General features: G+C 32.9%; 1 protein-coding gene across 1 annotated transcript in view; it reads left to right on the top strand.

Annotated features, from left to right (window-relative positions):
* LOC141284319 (BCAS3 microtubule associated cell migration factor-like) overlaps window positions 1–7,498 on the top strand; it is a 30,131-nt gene extending 22,633 nt beyond the window's left edge. The window contains exon 3 of the mRNA XM_073817325.1: window positions 5,887–7,498. Within this exon, the coding sequence (XP_073673426.1) occupies window positions 5,887–6,038 (152 nt within the window). The 3' untranslated portion in view covers window positions 6,039–7,498. The remainder of the gene's footprint in view (window positions 1–5,886) is intronic.
* Window positions 7,499–12,369: the final 4,871 nt, after the last annotated feature.

The following is a 12,369-nucleotide window of genomic DNA, read 5'->3' as shown; positions in this document are numbered from 1 at the left end:
AGCGTTCTAGGATCTAGAAATGTCTGTGCCACGCTGGACTGGTGTTTACTGCCGAAAACCAGCCTGTTTGATAATTTTCTGTTGGAGCCTGCTTTCTGGGGACCAGGCACTCGCGGTGCAGCCGCAGGGGCCCCACAACAATCAGACGAGCCTGCAGTGATGCAGAGAGAGCGAACAGAAACAGAAATCAATTCACTGTGTGTGTAATGTGTGTATAGTCAAGAAAAAAGCTTTAGAAAGAGATTTTATGTAGCTTGTAAGTTTAATTTAAAGGAGATGGCTGCTGGTAGAGAAAATTAATTGTATGTTTATATTTTGCAATTCATCTAATAATATTTGTAGTGTATGGAAGCCTGTTTCCTCCACAGAATATATATGTATACAGTGTATATATATTGCGACTTTTCGTCTAAAAATTCTGAGAACTGTGAGATTTAAACTCAGAAAAGCCTTTTATGACTTTTTTTCTCAGAATTGCATGATTTTATCTTGCTTTCCTGAGTTTAAATCTTACAGTTCTCAGAACTTGTGAGGTATAAACCCAGAATTATGAGGAAAAAAGTCTGAATTTTAGGTCACAATCAACTTGTTTGTTTCTTATTCTGTGGCGGAAACAAGCTTCCATTGTAATGTTTGCATGTATGAAGCCTATTTTTTTCTACTGCTTATATTTAATAATTACAGGTTATAATCTAAATCTAGACAAATATTCTTATACTTTGGTTAGCATCCATCAATAAAATCCAAATCAATTCTAAATATGAAAGAAAATAATTGTTTTTATTAATTCATGAATTTTATATGCTATCATTCATGAATTCTATATTTTTTTGTAACTTAAATACTTTATAAATGTTTTGTAATTCATATAATTACATGAGCGTTTTTTCTATATATGAAATATTTTATAAATAACTGGTAGTTCCTATACTTAAATTATTTAATTTATTGGATTTTACTGTAAGTAAAATAAATAAATAAATTATATTATTAGCTACAATTCATTATGGATTTTATGAATTAAACACTTTAAAAATTAGTGGTAGTTTATATAATTATATGGTTAAATTAAATGATAAATATAATACAGATAGTATTACATAATAATTGTAATTATGTATAATATGTATATTTTTGAAGTGTTTGCCTTATTGTATTTTACTATATATTAAATATTTGACGAATAAATGGTAATTCATATAATTGAAATATATATATATATATATATATATATATATATATATATATATGTATTTTACTGTAAATTAAATTATTAATTCATTCATTTTATAAGCTTTATTCATTTTAATGAGATACCATTCAATAATTAGATTTTATTCTAAATTAAATACTTAAAAAAATAATGGTAATATGGTAATTCAAATAGTTATATATTTAAGTTAATTGATTACATTTTACTGTAAATACAATACAAATATATAGTATTATATAATAATTATTACTATATAAGTATATTATTAAAGTGTTTACCTTATTGGATTTTACAATAGATTAAATATTCTACAAATAGATAATAGTTCATATAATTAAAGAATTTAATTTATTGGATTTTACTGTAAATAATTAGATTTTACTATATATTGCATATTTTACAAGTAAATGCTATAGTTCACAGAATTAAAGAATTAATTTTATTAGATTTTACTTTAGTAATGAATTAATATTTACGAGTTTTATGAGGTTAAATTAATTGATAACATTTTACTCGAAATACAAATGTACAAGTATAGTATTATATAGTAATAATAATAATTACGTATATGATATATGATTATGTATATGATTGTACTTTGAAATTAGACTTAAAATAATTGTTTATTTTATTACTATTATTTTTCATTTTTTTTATTAAGATATGTTATCATACTTCATTCAGCCTGTATACATATAAACATTTTGTTCACTTTGTATTTATTTATTTATATTTAATGATAAATGGGGTGGAAAAATTGTATACAATAAGTTTATTATTGAAGTGTTTATCTTATTGGATTCTACTACATGAATGGTAGTTCCTATAATAAACGGATTTATTTGATTGGATTTTACTGAAAATAAATACTTTACAAATTAATTGCACTTCATATAATTATATTATATTAAAAAGCAAATTTGTGATGTAAAATTGCTTGTACTGTAATATAAAATTCTGCTCACACTGTCCACCCCTCGAGTGTGACATCATTATTTACTCTGCGCCTCGGGCCAAGAGCACAGTTTCCAGCGGAAACACATCACTGCTGGCGCTCTCCCTTCCACGCAGATTCACAAACAAACACACGCCACCTGCGCTCCACAACAGTGCATTTCTTTAGTCCAGGTGTGGGCCCTGGCCATCTGCGCCCTGCCTTTAATTACAACACCACTGCATGGCATCATTTAACGCTGTTTATTTGCGGATGCCCACGTGCGAGTGGCTTTTGGCTCTGCCACACTGTGTGCCTGTGCTATCTGCTGGGCGCACGAGGAAAAGCAGAGTCACCGTCTCTTCCCTGGCACGCTTCTGTCGCTTTGAGCCAGCAGAACAGGATCTACGAGCACCTGTCACAGGGGTATGTGCGGCAAAGCAAACAAACAGCTCCTCTCGTCCCCCAACAGCGCAAATCATCAGGGGGAATGTGGCCACCCAGTCCCTGCTATCATTTTAGCACCGGACGGTGTGTGAGTTTGAGATCTTCTGTATACACACCACATAATAACTGAAAAATTATGGATATGACCATTCTGCATCTGATGTATGTTTAAAACACTGCATATATCTCAGCGCTTATGAGTCCCTGCTGTCCGTGACTGTGTATACAGTAGACAAAGTTTAACAACATGTAACATCCACAACATATACAATACAAATCATGCTGAGAATAACACACTCTGCAAGGTGCCAAAACACAAACTTTGGCCATTATGTCCGCACATACTTTATGTACTTGGGGAAAAACTATTTTACATATTTTTCCTTCTCATTTTTTGGCTCTATTTTCCACTGGATCCTTCACTTTAGTCATCTAATAAAAGAGGGGTTTTTGACAAGAAAGCATAACACATGGTTTTATTTCTCCCTAAATTGATAGCATTGTGTCTGTCCGTTTTAAAACAGATTGTTTTAAACAGCGTGTAACTTTTAGGGAGGTTGACATTTCAACAGGAATTTTTTAGGCCACACAGTTATCTAAACTTCAAATCGTATTAAAGATATTTTAAACAACATGGAAACATTTTTGAGGTGTATTCGTAATATGTAACTCCAATAATGATCCAACAATTGCTTCAGCCAAAGACAATTTATGTTTGTGAATATTCATTGACCGCTTTTTCTTATGTTTTTAAAAGAGGTATCTTATTCTCACCAAGCCTTTTTTTTTTTTTTACTGAATTTGCAGAATTACTCCAGTCTTAAAGGAATAGTTCACCCAAAAATGTACATTTTGTCATGATTTACTCACCCTCATGTCGTTCCAAACCCGTATGAGTTTCTTTCTTATGTTGAATGTAAGGAATATATTTTGAAGAATGTTGGTAGTCAAGCAGTTGATGGTCCCAATTGACTTCCATAGTATTTCTTTCCCTACTATGGAAGTCAAATAAGAAAAGTTGAAATAGTTCACCCAAAAATGTACATTTTGTCTTAATTTACTCACCCTCATGTCGTTCCAAACCTGTATGAGTTTCTTTCTTATGTTGAACATAAAAGAAGACATTTTGAAAAATCCTGGTAATCAAATAGTTGATGGCCTATGATAGTATTGCTTTCCCTACTATGGAAGTCAATAGTGACCAACAACTGTTTGATTCTTTACAATTCTTTAAAATATCTTCTTTTGTGTTCATCATGAAAATAGAAACCTACAGGTTTGGAACGACATCAAGGTGAGAAAAACATGACAAAATTTGGGTGAATACCTTTAAGTGTCCTATGTTTCTTCAGAAATCATTGTAATATGTTGATTTTTGTTGCTCAAAAACATTATTATCAATGTTGAAAAGAGTTTGTAGTGCTTACTATTTTTGTGCAAATTTTTTTGTGACACCTAAAGGTAGAGTTCACCCAAAAATGAGCATTGTCATCATTTACTCACCCTCATATCATTCCACATCTGTATGTTTCTTTCTTATGTTGAAAAAAAAAGAAGATATTTTAAGAATTCTGAAAATCAAACAGTTGTTGGTCACTATTGACTTCCATAATGGGGAAAGAAATACTATTGAAGTCCATCAACTGTTTGATTACTAGGATTTTTCCAAATATCTTCTTTTATGTTCAACGTAAGAAAGAAACTCATACAGGTTTGGAACAACGTGAGGGAGAGTAAATGATGATTAATTTTTACATTTTTGGGTGAACTATTTCTTTAAGTGTCACACATCCTTCAGAAATCATTCTAATATGCTGATTTGGTGCTCAGAACCATTTCTTATTATTGTCAATGTTGAAAACAGTTGCGCTGCTTACTATTTTTGTGGAAACTGCTACATTTTTCGTGGCTCTTGAACAGAAATGATGAATAGAAAGTTCAAAAGAATGACAATTATTTTTCAAACCAATCTTTTACAATATAAAAAATGTCTTTACTGTCACCTTTGATCTATTTAATACATCTTAATCAAAATTATACACACACTGCCATTGGAAAGTTTGGGATCAGTAAAGGTTTTAATGTTTTCTAAAGTCTTATATGCTCATCAAAGCTGCATTTATTTGATCAAAATTGCAGAAAAAAAACTGTAGGATGCATTCCTATGATGCAAAGCTGAATTTCCAGCATCAGTCTTCAGTGTCACATGATCCTTTAGAAATCATTCTAATATGCTGATTATTATCAATGTTGGAAACAAGCACAGCTGTTTCCAACATTGATAATAATCATCATATTAGAATGATTTCTGAATGTTTTTTTGTTGTTGTTTTGCAACCTGTGATATTTTTTCAGGATTCTTTAATGAATAAAAAGTTAAAGAATGGCATTAAAAATATATATAAAAAAATTAACAATATAAGTCTTTACTATCACTTTATCAGTTTAACACATCCTTGCTGAATAAAGGTATTTTTTAACAAAAAATGATTGACCTACTGATTTAACAAAATACTAACCTCAAATTTTTTTAATGGTTGTGTATATTATTACAAAGGATTTCTATTTTGAATAAATGTTCTTAATGACTTTTTATTTGTCGAAAAAAGTACCCTGAAAAAAGTATTGCAGGTTCCAAAAGAATTTTAAGCAGCTGATGTTTTCAACATTGATAATAAATCAGCATATTAGAATGATTTCTGAAGGATCATGTGACACTGAAGACTGGAGTAATGATGCCGAAAATTCAGCTTTGATCACAGCAATAAATTATATTTTAAAGTGTATTAAAATAGAACACCTTTATTTTTAAATTGTAATAATATTTCACAATATTACATTTTTTCTGTATTTTTGATCAAATAAATGGAGCCTTAATAAGCATAAAAGAAAAAAATCTTACTGATCCCAAACTTTGCAAAACCTTTTCAAAAAAATACTCTTGCTGACATCAAACTATCATATGTCTTTCTATTTTATAATTTACTTTACATTTCCATCTTATTATTCACTTCACTTCACTTATTATTCAAGTCCCATTATTTTGCTAAAGCATTGTTTGGAAATTCAGACAATTATGAATCATCTTAAATTGCAAACACTTGTTTCAGAATTAAAAGAATTAAACTACAAATAACGTGTGTGATCTTGAGATTAAGACGTTTTACGGTAATAGTGAATCATTTAAAATCTCTCCTGACTTCAAACGCTGCAGTGATCTTGAACAGCGCCAGTCTTGTTTAATATTGTTTTTTGCTTCATCTCTCTCTCTGTCTGTGTGTTTTGAATGCAGCAGAGCTCCAGAGGGAGGGAAGCATCGAGACGCTCAGCAATAGTTCTGGCTCCACCAGCGGCAGCATTCCCCGAAACTTCGAAGGCTACCGGTCCCCTCTCCCCACAAATGAGAGCCAGCCCCTCAGCCTCTACCCCACCGCATTCCCCTAAAACAACCATCCCGTCCACATCTCAGACCCCAAGGAAACCTCTCTGTCGCCTTCGGACAATCTTGACAATGCAACCACAACGCATCAACACAACTTCATCCTGCTGCGCTTTATTTTTTCTCTGTTCTTTAAAATGTGGATTTTCTTTAATCAGACCTGGCATGCAGGAAAACCCTGTTCAATCAGGCCCAGCCGTTAACATCCTTTGTCATTTACTTCCCTTATAGATTAATAGAAAGTGAGAGAGAGTGCATGTATATTAAGCTTGACGGGTCGGATGTACAGTAAAAGGGGTCCGTTGGAGTTGCCACTTTTTTCAAAGACGTGTCATATTACCAATATCATTATCAATCGAACTTCCAGTGCGTATCTTTATTGAACGCGTATGCGTGTGAGAGTGAGAGTGTGTGTTCATCAAATACATGTCCTGATTACCTCTCAGTAGTTTAGGTTTGAGCTTATGATTTTTTTTTCGATCAACACATCAGTAGACAAACAGTGTTTGATATATTTGAGTAGACATGTACTGTAGTTCACATTTTCATTGATTTGACTTTTATAGGTAATCAAACATCATGCTTATGTTTACAATTTAATCTTGTTACGTTGTAGTGTTTATTATTCCGCACATTTTTATTTCTGTATATTTGATTTGATGTTTTGATTGTTTTTAACAAGAGTCCGTTTCTTGGAGTTAGTTTTATTTGGTTTATAAATTCAGTGGGTTCAAGTGATTTAAATTCCTTTCGATTTATGGGTAAATATGAAATGTATTGATTCTTTCAAAAGGGAGTTTTGTGTTTAATGTTTCCAATGCTTTATAGGATGCGTGTGAGACTGATATTTACCAAATTTCATTCAGCTCGAACGATTTAGATGATTTAGACACTACCAGAATGTTAAAAAAGTAGTTCCATTATGATCAGCATTATCGTCAATATATCATTTTGTATTAGCTTGTTTATTTAACTCTTTAAAATAGCTTTGAGGAATGTCTTTTAACTTGTTTTACTGGATTTAACGTTTCACACATACACACAAAGAGTTATTGATAAAAACCAATTAGACAAGAAATATGAATGCACAGTCCTTGTCAAAAACCTTAAAAATTCCAACATCTGTGCATGTTGAAAGCCTTAGAAGCTGGAGAGGAAACATGAAGTTTGTTCACATTTATATTAACGGCATTCAAGTTGGCATGACTTTACGTCTGAATGCAGTGCACATGCTTTGTATGGACTATATTTTTTCTAATAATACTTACGCAATGTCATCTTGAAATAGGAATTTCTGCAAGTGAGTTTAATGAGTCTTCTATACATCGGCGTGTTTGCTTAATACAGCATATGCATTCAGAGTCTGACTTAGTTTGTTGTTTTCCCTTGTTAACTTACCTTGCTCTCTCCTGAATATATTTGTTATACAAAAAAAAATAATAAATGCGACTAGATAAACATCTGAGCCTGTGGCTGCAAATCTCAATCACTGTCTTTGTTTAGGCAACTGTTTTTTATCATTGTGAATCTTCCACAGGCTTCAGGACAGGCTGAGATTTCTTCCGTCGCTGCTTTAATTATGTGCGTGTAAGCTTTGTTTCATATTATAATGAAAGGTTTATTTATGATTATAAAGGAGCAGCTGAATTTTCCAGCACTAGCTGTCTGTTGTAAAACATGTTGAGTAATTATATCTGATAGGAAACGATATTGTGTATATCAAGTCATTTTCTTAGTAAAACATTATTATGCAACTTGCAAACTTTATGCAGTAGATGGAGAAAAACACTAAAGCAAGCCATTGTTGTGTCAACAGTGATTTTTATTGTGCTGAGTCTAACAAGCTAAAATGTGTTGCATGCATAGAAACAAAAAGCATCTACACACACAATCAGTCAAACAGTGTCTCGAAGGCGACGTGAAGCAGTCATCTGGCCGGTGTGGAAGACAGTGGCAGAGCTCGCACTCTCCGTCTGAAAAGGTTAGGCCTCGTTTCTCTCTGTCTCCCTCCAGACCGCCAGTGCCACCTTATCACTGGAGCGACAGCCTATAAATACCAACAGAAGATAGCAGGCATTTCAGTGAGGAGTGTCAGAGGTTTCCTCCTATTTACGGGGTCAGAGGGCTGCTGTGCAAATTTGTACATTTAGTTAAAGAAGCATTAATCTATAAACAGTCTGCCGTTTAGTCACGGTGGCACTGATACACAATCTAGCATGAGTCAATCTGTCAAGGCTTGTTGGCAATCCGTGTAAGATTTTGTGGCTGTTTGTTCCAAAACACTCCTCGAATCCTCCACACTCCATGTATCCCAATGGGAATGGGCTCCATTCAGTAACAGGCTGTTTTCTGGCACGGCTGCTGGTCTCTCCCCCCCCCTTTCGGAGGTCATGCATCCCTTAACTACTAACTGAACTAATGGCTACTCCTCTTGAACCATGAAGAGAAAACATTAGATGAAAAGGAAACGTAGAATAAACCACCTTAAATTAAAGTATTTTAGAGTATGTTTCACTGTTTTGTTGTTGATATTTGTCTAAATACGTTAAATAAAAATTCAGAAACTTGTTTTTCGATCTGCAAGAGATGTCTTTTGGCTCCATGTAGCCCCATTTTCTAGATGTGGAAATAAAAACCTGTTTAGATTTCATTCACAATATGCATGTTTTTAAAGTTTAGTGGACAATATAAGGATATCAACCTTAAACATTAATATACATCATTCAGGTAAGTGTCTCCTCTTTTGATCACTATATGTGACCCTGGACCGCAAGTAGCATGGGTATATTTGTAGCAATAGCCACGTTGTATGGGTCAAAATTATAGATATTTCTTTTATGCCAAAAATCATTAGGATATTAAGTAAAGATTGTGTTTCGTTAAGATGATTTGTAAATTTCCTACCGTAAATATATAAAAACTTAATTTTTGATTAATAGTATGCATTGCTATGAACTTAGGCAATTTTCTCAAATTTTTAGAAAGTAAATTAAAAAGATTTACCCTTATGATTGGTTTTGTGGTCCAAGACCACATATTTTGTTAGGATTTTTAGTAAGTCAGCTCTGTTATATGATTTTGTACAAAAACAAAACCGTTTATGAGTTAATTGATCTTAAACATATTGTAGTGTCATGCACTTAAACACAAGGCTTGTAATATTAAATTAAATCGTAAAACTGTCAACCCTGTTACCTTTTTTTGAAAAGGCTATATCTATATCCCAACATGTTATTGTTATTTACACTAGTCAACATTTGAAGTGGATCAAAACCTTTTATCAAAGTTGTCCTAAAACCAAAACAATAGTTCTTGTCTTAGGACAACTTTGATTAACTTTTTGATCCACTTTAAACGACTACTGTACATTGCACAATTCCACTCATTATATTTTAAAGACATTTTTCGTCTAAAATACGTTTAAGAAATTTACTTTCCAAACGCTTTTGTGAAAATGAAAAAAGCGCCATTTTGTGTAATAACCAAATTATTCGCGCGGTTCGAGTGAGGTAGGCTAAAGTGTTCTCCACATAACTGATTTGCTGTATTCTACATAGGCCTATTTACGACATATTATTTACATACAAGAAACAGAAACACGAATGTTTTTGTGAACATGAAATGGCGCCATTTTGTGTAAGCTTAGCCAAATTATTCGCGCGGATCGAGTGAGGTTTCTCTACATAATTTATTTGCTGTATTCTACATAGGCCTTTTTACGACATATTATTTATATTACCAGAAACATAAAAACACACAACTGAAAAAGAGCAATTTTGTGTAAGGTAATAACCAAATTATTGGCGCGGTTCGAGTGAGGTTGTTCTCCACATAATTTATTTGCTGTATTCCACATAAGCCTATTTACGACATACTTACATGAAAAACATGTTTACAACATGGTTGATTGGAGGTTAGCTGGTGCCTTTCAATAAACCGTAGATAGCACGACTAATCGCTTCGTGTTGTAATATGTTAGGCTACTTGTCAATCAGACAAGGCGTGTAAAGCACTCATCTCCACTACTGTTTGAGAGACAGAGGAACTGAATAATATCTGACAGCTCCTGGGGGATTAAAGGGGTCAGTGTTGACATGAATGTGTGACACACACTATTTTTCAATTAGCTGCTGAATAGCCTCGATTAGATCAACTTATCTTCAGGATCCCCACACCTGGACGCGCATCTCATCAGCGTCCTGATCGAAACGATGGGCGTCTGTTTGCTACTCACAGACTCATCGCTAACAGATACAGTGAGAACAATCTTCCTTTATCTTGAAGTCATTCTCACTGAATAGCGCTGGATTGATTGTGAAAGAGTGGTTGTTTTATATTACTAATGTTGCTACGTAGAGTTTTTCCCCTCATCCCTTATTTCTTACTCTATTACAAAGTCAACTCTATTTGAAACGTTCAGGTGCAACCTGTGAAAAAGCATTATTCAGTAAGTATATCTAAAGTCATTAATTATTAAGTCGGAAACACATTGGGTGCATGCAAATCATGTGTAATATAGAAAATGTCATGAACACTACACGACAAATTTCTGATTGAAAGTGATATAATTACTTAAATACATTATGTATTTTACAAATGTTCGTTGAAAAATAATTACCTAGATGTGCAGAGTAATAAAATCTACAGCTTTCGTATTGCTGTTTTAAAACAACAAGATAAATGCACATGTGCCACGAAAAGAAAGAGGTGAAAAGAATAGAAAAAGCTATTTAACGAATGATACATCTAATTGTATTCCTTTTGCGCTATTATTATTTAAAAAAAAAACATATAGCCTATTATTAAAACTCCTTAGCCTACTGTGTATGGAACTGTATACTACTCAAAGTAAAAATTTTGCACAATACATTAGAAAACTGAAGTTCAATTGCTATTTTTTTTTTTTTTTAAATTGTAGTGAATTACTTCATTGCACTTTTTCGACCATTTTGAAATATATTACTGATTTTACTAATCCGGTAAAAAGACGTTGAAACAAGTTAAATTAATGGAAACAAGGATGTGTTAGCATAATGACCTAAAACATTAGATCTGAAGATAATATACAGTTTTTATCAACCACAAATAACTTTAAAATTTACAAAGGAATAAAGCACTTGTTGCATAGCCTATAAACGGAGCATGAGGCTTAATCGCTGAAGGGGAAATGATGGGCTCAGTCAGCATCACACATCACAAAAGCTCAGGGGACCGAGAAAGTCCGGTGTGTGTGTGTGTGTGTGTGTGTGTGTGTGTGTGTGTGTGTGTGTGTGTGTGTGTGTGTGTGTGTGTGTGTGTGTGTGTGTGTGTGTGTGTGTGTGTCATCATAAAGGAAACAAATAAATCACTTATTACTAATACAGTGTGATATTATAACCTTGCTCTTCACACCTTTACATATCAGCTTCATGGCTAATATATGTTCAATGTGTTAGTTCTTGTTTTTATAACAGGTACACAGCTATATGGCTGTATCAACAGGTTATTGCTATACGACTAACGCATGAAACAAAGCTTGTTATTTTCATATCAGTTCGTACGGATGTATTGTTTGCAAAACACTTGTGTAATACTTAGCATTATTCAGTATAAAATAACCGAGCTAAGCGTTCAATGTGTTAAACTCATTCTTTAAAAGAATTATATTAAATTAAAATAAAAGACCAGGGTTTCCATACTAGACCACATTTATGGTTTGCTTTAGTCTCTGATAATGCACTGACCGGGCTGCAGAAGCAGGTAAACGTATTCCCTGAGGTCATTAGAGCGCCCCCACCTGTTACCTGAAAAAGGTGTAGCTTCTAATAATCATCATAAAGCCGTGCTTCGCCCAAATCAATTTAAGCGTCTTTTAAATGGCTTCTAAAAGTTTAGAATTATTAAAGCATTATGCGGAAAATACTGAAGGATTTAAAGGATACTGAATATTTACTAAAACACTGCATCAATGACTTACCATTCCCACCAAGAAAACTAAAAATAAGATATAATATCTAAATTGTTTTCAGCGGTGTTTAAGCCGGTGCATAATGAACTTGAATCTTCCTTTTTCCCCTAAATGCCTAAAACCAGGGAAGGTGTCAGGATCTCTACACTTTATTATATTCTTATAATATATAACTAACCTTATAAAGATAACATTTCGAGTCTCGCTTTAGGCCATCTGTCTTGTAAAAATACTACAACATAATTATATAAATATGTTTTTCAAACTTTTTGCAGTATTAGACTGAATTTGACTGTTTCAAAAAATTCAAACCAAATTATGATCCGTAATATCTAGTATGATGGTTTGGGCCATATTTTATTGAAAATATTCTTAGAAATAGTAGGTTA

Source organism: Garra rufa, chromosome 14 (assembly GCF_049309525.1).
Source record: "Garra rufa chromosome 14, GarRuf1.0, whole genome shotgun sequence".
Classification (NCBI taxonomy): domain Eukaryota; kingdom Metazoa; phylum Chordata; class Actinopteri; order Cypriniformes; family Cyprinidae; genus Garra; species Garra rufa.
Note: the sequence above shows the minus strand (reverse complement) of the source record. Positions and strands in the feature narration are given on the sequence as shown.